Source organism: Excalfactoria chinensis, chromosome 17 (assembly GCF_039878825.1).
Source record: "Excalfactoria chinensis isolate bCotChi1 chromosome 17, bCotChi1.hap2, whole genome shotgun sequence".
Classification (NCBI taxonomy): Eukaryota; Metazoa; Chordata; class Aves; order Galliformes; family Phasianidae; genus Excalfactoria; species Excalfactoria chinensis.
The window spans coordinates 4,084,798-4,098,085 of record NC_092841.1 but is presented as its reverse complement, the minus strand read 5'-3'; the positions used below and the strand labels follow the sequence as shown (position 1 = coordinate 4,098,085).

Genomic DNA, 13,288 nt, shown 5'->3' with positions numbered 1-13,288 from the left:
TCAATGCCTGAACCTCGAGAGCTTGGGGGAGCGGAAGGGCTGGTAGCCCTCTGATGCGGCTGGGAGCAGCAGAAGGCTGCCCAGAGAATCCTTCTGGCAGAGAGCCATGGCCTCCTTGTAGTTTATCTTCTCCTTAGTGATGGGGTCGATGAGATCTTTCTCATAGCTGGACTCATCCTGGAGCCTGTTGGCCAGGTCACCCGTTATCATGCCCATCTGAGCAGCTTCCAGCACAGGAATGCGACCGGTTTTCTTGGGGTCGATGAGCCCTCCAGTTAGATGCTGGACCTCCAAATAGGGGAAGGCACTGTCCTTGGTCATCCATCCCTTCTGAACTGCTTCCCCTACAGACAGCCTTCTCTTGGTCACTGGATCCTCAATGCCTGTGAAAGCTTTCTGGGCGTTGAGCAGTCTCTGCATGTAGGTCCTGTCGATCAGCCCCCGCTCAATTGCTTTATGGACCGACAATCGGTCCCGAGAAAGGAGGTCTATGATGCCCCCTGTAGCAGCCTGGGCTTCCAGAAGCTTCTGAGCTGTCATGGGATCAAGCAGCTTCTTCGTAACAGCAGTCTTGATGTTGTACTTGGTATCAGTGGTGGTATCATACACCCCAGCAATGGGGGACGTGTCGTCACCAAAGCCCTTCTGCGAGCTGGGGGGGAAAAAGCTTTGGGTTTGTGGGGTAGTGGGGGATTGGATTGGGGATTTGGAGATGATGGAACCAATAGAAAGGGATGAGGGAGGCTTAGACTCCCCAGCCACCAGCAAGGCGAATTCAGAGATGGGAATCTTGCCATCCCGGTACAGCTGGTACTCCTCCTTTGTGATCCTTCTCAGCCGTAGCGCATCATCGATGGAGTACTGCTTCCCACTCTTCTTGTCCAGGAGAACCGAGACTTCCCCGTTTGGGCCCAGGGTGGTGATCTCCTCCCAGTCACACTCCAGCTCCTGCAGCTGGATGTACTGGCCTCTATCTATGATGCCTCTCTTATAGGCCTCGTAAGGGGACATATCCTTCCCCGTCTCAGGGTCCAGTATAGAGATCTTGGTGGAGAGGTTGGTCTCTCTCATCTGGGTCTCGTGGTTAATTTCCTCCCTGCTGACTCTTGACCGGAGATCCCGAATGAACCTCTCCTTATTATAGATCTGGTCCTTTTCCCTCAGGATATCTGCCTCCAGCATGGAAAACTCCTGTTCCAGCTGCTTCTTCTTCTGCCGGTCACTCTCAGTCCGCTGGTTGAGCAGTTTGGACTCCTCCCGAAGGAAAAGAACTTTCTGCTGTTTCTGCCTCTCCAGCTCCCGCAGCTCACTCTCCAGGCCGGCTCTCTCCTGGATCGCCAGGTTCCTGGCTTTCTGCAGCTCTGTCTCTTCCCGAGCCCACGTCCTCTTCATGCCTTCAGCTCTCTCGATCTTCTCCCTCAGTCTCCGTACCTCCTCTTCTGCCTTTTGTTTAGCCCCTCTCTCCCTGCTCAGCTGTTCCCAGATGCGGGCACGTTCGCTCTCCAGCGCTCTGTCCTTTTCCACCCGAATCACCTCCTTGTAGATGGTCTTCTCCTGGGACTTTGCTTTCTGCAGGACGTCAACTTGCATCTGCAGGTTCTTGCACTCTCTCTGTAGGTTGAGCACCTCCATCTTCTCCCGCTCCAGCTCCAAGCGCAGGCTGCTGGCAGACTGCTCAAGGACCGGATCCTTCTCCAACTTCACCACTTCTTCCATAATGATCTTCTCTTGCACTGGGGCTGGGCTCTCCTCCAGCTCCTTTATTCTCAAGGTAATTTGCCTCATCTCTTTCTCAAGTGCAAGCCTCTTACTTCGATCCTCCTGGAAGTTGAGGAGCTTCTCTTGCTCTTCCACCAGGGCACGAAGCTGTTGCACGTCACGTTCCAGACGCCGCCTGTTGCTCACCTCCTCATCCAGACTCCGGCTCAGCCTGCTGTGTTCATCTCGGAGCTTGGGATCCTTTTGAGTCAGAATCACCTCCTGGACGATGACCTTCTCCTCCGGCTTTCTCCTCTCCAGGAGCATGTATTTATTCTGCAGGTCATAGACAGCATCCTCTGCAGCTCTCCTCTTTTGAGACATGCTGCGCACTTCTTGACGGAGGCGGTCAGCTTCCTTTTCCAAGAGTGGATCATTCTCATACCGGATGACTTCCTTGTTGACCAGCTTTGTTTCCACCTTGGATCTCTCCCTCTTCCATTCGTCCCTCTCACCCTGCAGCCTGATGAGCTGCTCTTGGGTCCTGCCATTGGTGTTCACGAGTTCATTCAGCTGCTGTTTCAGCCTGTCGATTTCTCTGAGAATCTCAGGACTCTTCTCATGCTTCACCACCTCCTCTATAACCTCTTTAAGCTCCACCTCTGGCTTCTGTGACCTGAGGACATTGAGCTCAGCCAAGGCCTCTTCCACCTCGCTGTCGATCTTTGTCCTTTTCAGAGTAACTTCCTGCAGCTCTCTTTTCAGGTGAGCAATTTCCTTCTCCGTTTCAGGATCCACCATGAAAATCTCATTGACCCTCTCTTTAACTTCCACCCTTGGTTTTTGCTTCTCTGCAATGCTGCACTGACTTTGCAGCTCTCCCAGCTCACCCGCGAGCGCCAAGTTCTTGCTCCTCTCTTCTTCAATCAGAGTTTTAAGCTTGGAAGACTCTTTCAATAACTCCGGATCCTGCTCTACCTGCTTCACCTCCTTCACAATAATTTTGGGCTCTGCAGCATCAATTAGTTTTTCCACCTCCTCAATCTTGCTCTTCACCTTCACGATTGCTTCCTCTGCAGACTTCCTCTTGAAGGACTCCTCATCGATCTGTAGCTGCAGGTTCCTCACAGACTTCAGCATCTCTGGGTTTTTCTCCGTTTTGATCAGCTCCTTCACCACCACTTTCTCTCGGATGTTGGGCTGCTTTCTCTCGAGCACGTGCAGCTCTCTCTTACACTGCTCCAGTTCGGAAGCAGAGGCCAAGCTTTCCTCCTGGAGACGCCTGATCTCCTGCCGAAGGCTGGCTGCCTCGCTATCCAGGCTGGGATCTTTCTCAATTTTTGTTATCTCTTTGGTGAGGAGCTGGGCAGGAATCGCCTTCTTCTCGCTCTCCATCTGGGCAAGTTTTCTGCTCATCGCTTCAATGTCTTCTTGCAGGCTCTGCCTCTTTTTGCCTTCCTCTTCCATTTGCTGCGTCATTTTGGTCAGGTTGCTCTCCAGCTGTGGGTCTCTGTAATATTCCACCACCTCCTTTTCTTCCACTCTTTCAACGGGCCTCTGAGTCTTCAGCATGAGCAGCTTGTTCCTGCGCTCCTCCAGGTCCTCTTCAATCCTGGCCACGTTCCTCCTCTCCTCCTCCAGCTGCATTTTCAGCCCTTCAGATTCCCTGCTTGACACGGCTTTGTTTGCAGATTGCTGGGTCTGCTCATGCACACTTTGAATGTCCTCGTGCACTTCTTTCTGCAAGGAGAAAGCAAATGAAAATACAAAAGCTGGGAAAGCAAGTCACTCCAAAGGTGGCACGGAGCAGGGCAGAGCAGGAGACAGAATGGTAGATAACCCCTGGGAGCACCTAAATGAGGCCACTTGTAAGTGGCAAATGAGGACACATTAGCACCATTTCAAGCAGCTACACCTCAAAGAGTTTCCCCCTGTCAGGGAGGTGCTGCAGTGCAGGAGGGTGCTTCGTGCTGCCTTGCTACAGCTGCAGGACTGTTTCCAGCCGCAACCCAGCGTTCCCCAACCATCCACAAGCTCTTAGCAGGTACCTTCTCAGCAATCTTCTTGGCAAACTCCAGCCGGTTGAGCTGCTGTCTGTTTTCTGCTGCCAGCTCCATGTAGTGCTTGGATACATCATTTTCCTGGAAAAGGAGCAGCAGTGAGAGCCTCGTCCCACACAGATGTGTTGGATGTCACACTCTCCCAACCCATCCTCTCACCCAACACACGTTGGGTGCTGCATTACCCCAGGGAACGGTGTCATCACACCTGACTTCCTATAGAAAATGACATACAGAGCATTTAAGTACTTATGCAGGAGAGTGTGTCCCCTTTCACTGAATGGCTGTTGGAAGCCTATTGCCCTGCATAGGGTTCAGGCTTCCAGATTCACCTTGAACCATGCAAGGATGGCAGTTGGTAAAGTCAAGGTGACATAGAATGTGGGCTGTAACTGGGAAGAGCACACAGGAGATCTGTCTCAGTCTTGCCAAAGGCCAGTAACATTTGTCCCTGGGTTTAGGGTCACAGTGTGGCTCTAAGGGTGGATTAAGGCTTGCAGAGCACACAGGAGCAAGAGAACTGTTTCCATGTGTTCATCTTAATGTTATACCTGGGCCTGGATGCTTTCTTGTAGAGGGGTCACCCGCAGCCTCTTGGCAGCAAAATCTGTCAGGGCAGGGTCCAGAGAAGAGCTGTATTTGCCTGCCTGGAGCTCATAGTCCTGTTCAGAGCCAAAACAGAAGGGTCAGCTGGGATCTCTCAGCTGAGGTGGTGATAAGGAATTGCTACATAGGAAAACTCAGCCATACATTGAGGGTGGACTGCACATTCCGGGACAGTCTGACCACGGCGTTCTTCTCGGGCTCCTTGCTTTCAATCTCCTCCAGCAGTCTCTGCAAGTCAGATGAATGATGTTAAGAAAGGGTTGAAATACCACCCAGAGGCCCCATCACCGGAGTGAGCCAGCTTAGGGGCTGCTCAAGAGCTGCCTGGTGCCACTCTGCATGCCATTCCCAACATCGAATTCCCTCCATACTTGTGATGTTGTGGTCCTCGCCCTGAAACACACCTTCTGTGCCTGCAGCTTGTAATTGATCTGGCTTGGCCCATCTGTGGTCTTCACTTGGTGCTTGGGTAGGTTGTTCATCCAGAACATCAGGTTCTCGTTGGAGTTCTGGAACTGCTGGTAGGCGAGGATGATATTTCGGAGGGTCTTCTCTCTGCATAGAATAGAAATATTAAGGAGAAGGGTATAAATTCATAAGCAAGTTCCTAAAAAGTCACCTTGGTGAATGTCACACCGAGGTAACAAAAACACCAGGCTGACAAACCGGCTCTCTGGGCCAGCAAATGGCCTGATGTCATCTGCAAGCCTGTGCCGTGCTGAGGGAGCTGCAGTTCCTCACCTCTGGTCCAGCTGGTCTGCAACAGCGTGGTAGCGGTCATTGAGGAGCTGCACCTCTCGCTTCTGCCGGGGCAGATCAGGGCAATACTCCTGGAAGTTGTTCTGCACGGCGCTGCAGCTGTGCTCAGCATCCTTCAGCCCACGGTTGAGTTTCAGCACGCAGTCCTCTTGGGCCACCAGGTCCCGCTTCATCTTCTGTAGGGTGAGATGCATTCGGGTTGGCAGCACCAAAGAGAAGCTCTCTCCTTAGCGCCATCCCTGACTTGCAGCTCTTAGGGCTCTCCAAGACAGACAAGCAATATGGAAGAATATAAGAAGCAAGATGGGCTGGATGGAGCGTGGAGCAGAAGGGAGAAGTTTTGGGGTCACTGCAAGGGGTGAAAATTAAGGATGGGGAAGTGAGATTGGGAGCTCAGACACGAGGAACAGAACCTTAGGAAGGCTCCATCTCTGGGTTCTTGGAGTGCTCCAATAAGCCAGATCCAGCTCTCCCCACTGGGCTGAGAGACCTCCCTACTCTAACAAAGAGACCGATGTTCCCTTACTTGCAGGTCATTGGCTCGGTCCTGCAGAGCATTTGGAGATGCAGGAATGACGCTATCCTGAGCCAGCTTGGCCTCAAACGTGCTGACAATCTTGTCTGTGTTCTCAATCTGAGTCTCCAGGTTCAGGGCAGCCTTAGCCCTGAGGAAGGGAAAAATGACAACGTTACCTACACCAGACCACCTCATTTCTTCCTCTTCACTCCATTTCCACATTTTTAAGCTTATTTAACAGCAAAGCTTCTGCAGCACGGCTGGGAACAAGCAGTTTGCAACAAAACAGCCCTGCCAGGAGCCAGGCGCGTTGTGCTTGACTGCACAAAGCATTGCTGGGACACACATCAGTTTTGTGGACTTTGTACAGCGTTGTGGTACCTGACCACGGGTTACATACAGAAAGTCCCGCAGGGATACCTCTAACGATGGATGGAAGGTTTCCAATCTCCCCTGGGTTAGATGGCCCTCAACCCATTGACCACATGCGTTTTCTCTCATGCCCTTTGCTGGCGCATCTGAGCAGCGCCTTGCTCCCTTCGTTCCCACTCACTTCTCATTGTACAGGCTGGAGAGCATGTTGACATCGCTGTATTTGCTCCTGAGGGCGTTGAGCGTGACGGGGAGCTGGGAAGCTGAGGTGCTGGTGGGCTTTTTGGAAAGGTAGGTCTCACACTCCTTCTGCAAGGCATCCTTGGCCGCCCCCAGGCTCTCCAGTTTCTTTGTTGTCTCCTGGCACATCAGATGGGAGCAGAGTCACTCAGTGTAGTCATAACAGTGCCCTTGCAAAAACGGGTCTCCCTCAGGGGTGGCTTTTGGGGTTCTGGGTGTGGTGGCCCTTCTCATGGGCATCCAGACTGCTGCTGTCTGGCAATGGTAGGGCGTGGGGAAGGAAGATGGAAGAAATATACCCAAGCCCATCATCTACCAGGGCTGGTTAAATACCCGTGGGTGAAGATGCATTGAACTACTACTACGGACCAGAGAACTGGAAGGAGGCTCCAGGACGCTCTCAGTTTTCCTGTTTCCTTCACATCCACCCACCTGTTGACCCAAAGCTTGCCCTTGGATTGATTCCTTATATCTTGTTGTCTTTTATGCTACAGACTTGAGAGTAAACAATGACAGCATCCCCACTATAAGAGTGAGGATTCCCCAAGGCTGGCTGGCCCGTGGCTCCAAAATGAACGGGCCATCTGGCTACGAAGCTGGGCCAAAGGAAGGGACTGCATTTCTCCATCATCAATCTTATCCAGACCCACTTCAAGGCCTGAAGTCGTCTCCTGTGTAACTCGGGTGTCAGCCCTGTTTTGGGCCCACACCACAGTGCTTCCCTCCACACAACAACACCTACCTGCTGCTGTTTGATCCTCCTGGCCAGGTCATCCGTGGGGTCGGTGTAGCTCACTGGGGACCTCACCCGGTTCAGGACCTCCTTCTCTACCTGGACCAGGTCCTTGCCAATACGATCCAGGCTACCCAGAAGCTGGTCGGCTTGGGGGTCATCCTGGACTACAGGGATGCTCTTGGGCAGCACTGCAGCGAGACACAGCTTGGGTTCAATCTAATTGCACATCTTCCATCCCAGTCTTGGAATACAGACTTTTCCCCCTGAGCTCTCCCTTGCACAGTCCCCAGAGTTCCAACTACTTCTCACTACAGTGAGCCAAGGGTTGGGATTCTGCCATTATTACCTTCTTATCCCACATCCCTCAGGTAGTGAAGAAACTTAACCCCAAAGAAGGCTTCATTAAGATTACGATAGGTACATCCTCCATTAATCCTAACTACCCTACAACTGTTGATGGAGCTGAAGGTCAGACACAGAAATCTGAGAAGGGCAGCAGAGAATTGAAGTGCCCAAGGTTGGCAAACATTGGGACCCAAATCACTCCATCACTGCTCTTTTTGGGAGGACACAATGTACCCCAATGCCAACCAGGCTGCCCCGTGTGTGCATGGAGCTGGGTGTGAGCACACATACCCTGCTGGCTGGGCTGGACTGTCTCCTTATGGCTGCACCTCAGCATGTTCTGAGCTGCTGCTCGCTTCTGCTTCACCGCATTCAGCTCCCCTTCCAGCCTGCAAGATCAGCCATGCATCAGCAACCACAGCACAGAGCAAGTCCCAGCACAACCCCACCTGCTCTGGGAGCCTGCAGCCTGGTGCTATTATCTAGGAGGGATGTTGCAAGTTTTTCCTTTTCTGTTTGAAGTCCATAAATCCAAAGGCTTCCATAATGCAAGAATTATCCCCTCGTGACTTGGGAACAAAACTCTCCCCACAGACTCACCCAGTGATGCTGAATTTGGGCTGTGGGCAAATTTATTGCAGTATGTGAGCAGTGCTGAGTTATCTGAGCACCTGGGGCCACGATAAAGGAGCAATGCCAGAGCTCACAGCATTATCCCCCCCCCACCTCCTGTGGGAACCTCATAAACCAACTGAGCAAACAGCAGTGAATGGTGGTTCATGGTTCGAGGGACATTTGCCATTCCCCATTGGGGGAGGCAGAAAGGAGATTGCACAGATAGCTCCATCCTGTTTGGCAAGTCCCAAGCTGCAGTCTGATTCTGCAATGAATTCAGTCAAACCTATGCAAGTCACGTGTTTGGGTGAGGAAATGGAACCTGTCTGCCAAAACTGCTTTGACAGCAAGGTCTGTATGGTGCACAACATTGAGGAATGGAGACAGAAGACACTGGGTCAAAGGGAACTACCCTTTAATGGGGAGACCAGATGGTGTTTTGTGCTTCTTTCTGCTTGGGGTTTAGGCAGTCGTGACCCGCACTCACCTATTGACCTTGTCCATGGCCTCGGGGTCTGGCGGAGGGATGGAGAAGCAAGCAGAAGGGGCCTCCTGGACCACACCAGTGCTGCTCTGCACCACCCACATCTCTGGGTTGCTGTTGTCCTTCAGGGTGTACTTGTCACCTCTGGTCAGCTGCACCTGGGAGAAACCCAAACCCACACAAGGGTTCACCTCTGCAGCACCAGGCATGGGAGCAAGATCTGGAGAAGAATCCAACTCCTGCCTCTTCTGATGGACCCAGCAGTCAGTCTCTCACCTCTCCTGCATCCCAGTCACACAGGGTGTCCAAAGTGATGGGCTGGGAGGAACGCATCCTGCGCAGCTTTAGAGGGCTGATCTCCTTGCTCCTCTTTTTCAGGTCAGCAATGCTCTTCTCCACCTGCTTCACTGCCTTCTCATCATTCTGGACAAAGCAGGGGGAGACAGTGCTTAAAGGAGGCAGAAGGGGTCACACAGCACTGGGGACCTGGGGGGGGCAGTTCTCCATCCTTGTGAGTTCACTGATATGATGGAGCTTCACCATTCTTTAGCCCTCAGTGTCCCCTCCTCCCCCTTTTTGTTATCACAGAATCATTAAGGTTGAAAAAGACCTCTAAGATCATCCAGCCCAGTCATCAGCCCATCCCCACCATGCCACTAAACCGCATCCAGCAGTACACTTATATCACCACTCTTCTCTCTTTCCTTCCCTCCCAGCACATCTGCCCTCGGAGGGACAGCCCGAGTTAACCTTTGGTGATCACACAGACTCAGATTAAACCTCTTAGAGATGTTTTGCTTTTCAGACAAGGAGCAGAGACTTGCCAAAAGGCGACTGCATTCCAGTGTCAGAAGTTCCTGAGATCCCAGCACCTCTTGGCAGTGAATGGTATGGGAAGATCCCACACTGGATGTATCCCTTCCCTCTCTCCCGGGCAAGCGTTCCTTTCCAACCTGCACCTCTCCCCTGAGGTCAGACTTCACTCTTCCCTCCCTTGCTCTTGGTGGCACTGAGATGGGAGGAGCTGCCCCAGGAGGGTCATTCACCCACCTCTTCCCATTCCCAACTCTCATCTTAGGGATGAAGCTATAGCATTTTTGTGCCACAGTTGTGCAATCTCCTAAAGTCTGGATGGTGCCACCAGCCCTAAAGACCTCACCTCCAGATGGAGCAGCAAATCTGACACCACTCCAGGGCTGTCCTTGTTGAACTTGGTGTATTTGGTGTCCAGATCGGAGCTCATCTTCTTCAGGGAGCGGCTCACAGTCTCAGCATCATCCTGGAACTGGAGACATGGGCAGGAAAAGCAGTCAGAGGTGGGAGAACATTGCTGTCCCTCGTGGGGTGTCTCAGTTCCCAGCTAAACTCCCACAGCTCACAGAACTCCACCACCATCCTAGAGCATGGGGTTGGACAAGAGCTTTCCACGCTGTGAGCCATGCCAACAGGCACACATTGGGTAATGGCAGCAAGCATCCTGCCCACCCTGGCACAGCCATGTATCCCCGTGCTCTGTGCTCTCCTCCCTGTTTTTTACCTTCTTGTAGTTCTCCACACTTTTCAGTTGACTCTCCTGGCAAATGCAGAGATTCAGGAAGTTCTGCCACTCGTTCTTCAGGGCTTCCTGGTGAGCCTGTGTTGGCACAGAGTGTGACTCAGTGGGCTCCTCCAACCTCCCGGGGCACAGATTGCTTAAAGCATCCTCATTCTCTTATAGGGTTTGGAAGGAGAGCCCTTTCCCCACCTGGATGGGTTTGACGGCGGGATGCTTCAGCTCAATCATCCTGTCCCCATCGTCCTGGAGGTTGTTGACAAACTCCTCCTGGCTGAGCAGTTCTTTGGACTTGAATTCCTGAAGGGGAAGAGAAACTTGACAGGATGAGAGGTGATGGCCTTCAGTTGTGCCAGGGGAGGTTCGGGTAGTAGCAAAACAAGTGGTAGAGTGAATGGAAGAGGGAATTGGTGGAGTCACCATCCCTGAAAGTGTTCAAGAACCACAGAGATGTGACAGCTGGGATTCATGGGCATGGTAGGGATGTGCTGACGTGCTGCCATCCCCAGAGCTCACCTCGTACTCCCGCCGCATGCTCTGCACATCCGTCATCTGGTCACTCCAGTCCTGCTTCAGGATGCGGGTCTGCCGCTCCGTCAGGTAGCCCAGCTCCTTGGTGCAGCCTTGCAGGTGGTGGTACAGACTGCCCAGGCTCTGCCCTCGCCAGATGGAAGCTTTCTGCAGAGGACAGAGAGGTGTTGGTGCTCCCTATGGCCCCTCGTGCTGCACATCCACCGGAAGAATCCCAGAGACCTCAGTGAGACATCTCTGCTCGTTCTTATCTGATGGGGCCTTTCCCTCGCTCACAAACAGGCCGAGTTTGTCTAACCAGAATCCCAGGTCTGGGATGAAGCCCCGGGCAGTCTGAAAGCAGTCCCAGCTCTGCTATGTTTCTCATAATGGCATTCCTCAACGTCAAACCCTACGGACCCAGAAGGCCAAGCCCAGGGCGTTGGGTCACTTCCTTTGCTCCAGATGCCCATCTCCTCTCCACAGTCCTCGTTAGGGATCAGGGCAAGCCTCAGCATTTGCAATCCCAAAGGATGTTCTGTGGGATGGGGTTTCCTCCTGCAGCTCCAGACCAACAGCCCATAAAGAGGTGCAACCTTCACCCACAGCCCTCAATTTGCACCCAAGAAAATGAGGGACGTGACTCCACTGTGCAACCCCAGAGGAAGTTCCTGCCCTGACCTGGGCATTCCCTGCCCATCAGGAAAGGAATTACTCTGCTACGTGATCCCAATCTGTCTGGAAAACCACTAAGAACCTTACCAGCAAGTCCTTGTATTGGCTCTTCAGATCTGTCACATCCTGAGTTATAACACAGCCAAGACCAAGAGAGAAAAAAAAAAAGGACAAAACAATAGCTGTTACCAAAGCACCATCACTGATAGATGCTGGGGAGCTCATTCATGGAACCACCTCCCTGTCCTCTGCCTGAACTCCAGTCTCCTGCCCTTTGCAGCAGCACAACAAGGGGCGCACAGGACGCAGGGTTGGGGTCTCAGGTGAAGCAGAGGGGACAAGGAGGGGGCTGCCTTACCCTGCAGCGCAGGTTCTTGATCTGAAGGCCATAAGCTTCAATCTCCTTCTGGAGGATATTGTGTTCAGCTATTTGCTTCTCCAGCTCTGACATGCCGGGGCCGTACTGTCCTGCATTGACTTGTTTCTGTGCAGATGAAGTAAGGTAAAGCAAAATACCATATTTCAGGGAGAAATCAGAGTGTACACTGGCAGGGTATGGAAAGACCTGATACCAATGTAGCAGGAAGGGAGGGGATCTCAGTGGTTTTAACAAGGGGATCTCAGTGGTTTTAACAAGTCGGGCAGTCGAGGCACCCAGTATCTTAGGTGTTCCCTAGGATGAAGGGCTAAAAGTCCTTGAAGACACCACCATCCCTGTCCTTCTATCACAGCATCTCTACTTATTCCCCTTCTATTTGCTCTTAATCTGAATGGGTCAATCCAGAGGGTCCTCCAATGGCTTTTAAGTAATCTCCACCACCAAACCCATACCATCCCTGCATGATGTTGAGCACATGACGGCTGGCAGAGCCCTATGGGCATTATCCAGCCTTGGAGGAGCTGGTAAAGCAGCTGCTCTTACCATCTTTTGGTCCAGGATCTTTGTCCAGTCCACCCTGGGCCCGATATCGGGGACGTTCAGTTTCTCATAGAGGTCCCGATACTCTGCACACAGCTGTGTCACGCGTTCATGGAGCTGCTGGATGCTGCGGGGGAGAACAGGCACAGTTCTGTGTGTCAGTGTGGGATGAGGAGAGCCAAGGTGGAGTTCGAGGAGCCCACATTTCACCCATAAAACCCATAAAAGTTTGTTATGGTTCTACTCTGTCCCTTGGGTTCTCCATCACCAGAGGTGCCCCAGGAGCTACAACCCAGGAAGGAGATATGAAGGACTCCAAGACCAGGGCAGTCTCTTCCCAGCCAGGAAACAACTCTACCCTCCTGCTCCCCACCTGGAGAATGAAGGGGATCAAAGCACCAGCAGCCAAATGAAGACCTCACACTTGAACACCTGACGCCAATTCTCTCTGCTTGGGTTGGCTGAAGCAATGATTTTAAGTCTGAAGTCTATGGGGAGATGAGTGAAGCTCTGCCTTTCCATGGGCTGGAGGTTCTCCATCCCACCAGCTCCCCCCACTGCACTCACTCTTTCTCTATCTCATTAGCCTGGGGGTGCTTCAGCCTCTTGGCACGGTCCACATCCAAGAAGAGATCCTTCAGCAGCGTCTCTGCCTCCTTGAGGTTCCTGGCATTCTCCGCCTGGAACTCGAAGGGTTTCTTCTTCTGCTCATTGCTGACATCCTGGAGACCAGCAAAAACAGAGAAAGAAGTCTGATGCCCGGAGCAGACACCTCCCCTGTTGTTCCAGGCACTGCATTTCCAACCAAAGCCTTCCACCTTCCCACTGCCCTGTGCCACATCTCACCTGTGTGAGCAGGGACTGCGTATCCAGGATGTCCTTCTCTACCTGGTCGGCATTTGTCTGCATGCGGGCGATGAGCACGGCCAGCTCATTGCTTGAGGACCTGAGGGTGGGAGCAGCACAACAGGGGGGTGGAGAAGGACAATCTTCATCATTGGGACGAGCTGCAGCAGCAGCAGCGGGGTCAGCTGAAAGCCCCAATGGCTTTGCCAGGCTCCAGCAGTCACGTGGCTGAATGGGTCAGTTCAGAGCAGCCATTTATCACAGCCCCAGGTGACAGCAAAGTGTCACTTAGCATTACAGCCAAGCCAAGCTCATGTTTCAGCTCGGTCCACTGTAACTGCAGCCTCATCCCAT

At 52.6% G+C, this 13,288-nt stretch overlaps 1 protein-coding gene across 1 annotated transcript; it reads right to left on the bottom strand.

Annotated features, from left to right (window-relative positions):
* EVPL (envoplakin) lies at positions 1 to 13,034 on the bottom strand. Its single transcript, XM_072351624.1, has 21 exons — positions 12,935 to 13,034; positions 12,656 to 12,810; positions 12,092 to 12,215; positions 11,528 to 11,653; positions 11,257 to 11,295; positions 10,501 to 10,662; positions 10,177 to 10,284; positions 9,970 to 10,065; positions 9,592 to 9,717; positions 8,709 to 8,855; positions 8,436 to 8,590; positions 7,625 to 7,722; positions 6,995 to 7,176; positions 6,194 to 6,372; positions 5,650 to 5,788; positions 5,106 to 5,299; positions 4,769 to 4,919; positions 4,509 to 4,592; positions 4,310 to 4,420; positions 3,747 to 3,839; positions 1 to 3,438 (listed from the first exon to the last, which is right to left on the bottom strand). The coding sequence occupies exons 1-21, from the start codon at positions 12,995 to 12,997 to the stop codon at positions 1 to 3; spliced, it is 5,970 nt and encodes a 1,989-aa protein (XP_072207725.1). The 5' UTR covers positions 12,998 to 13,034.
* Positions 13,035 to 13,288: the final 254 nt, after the last annotated feature.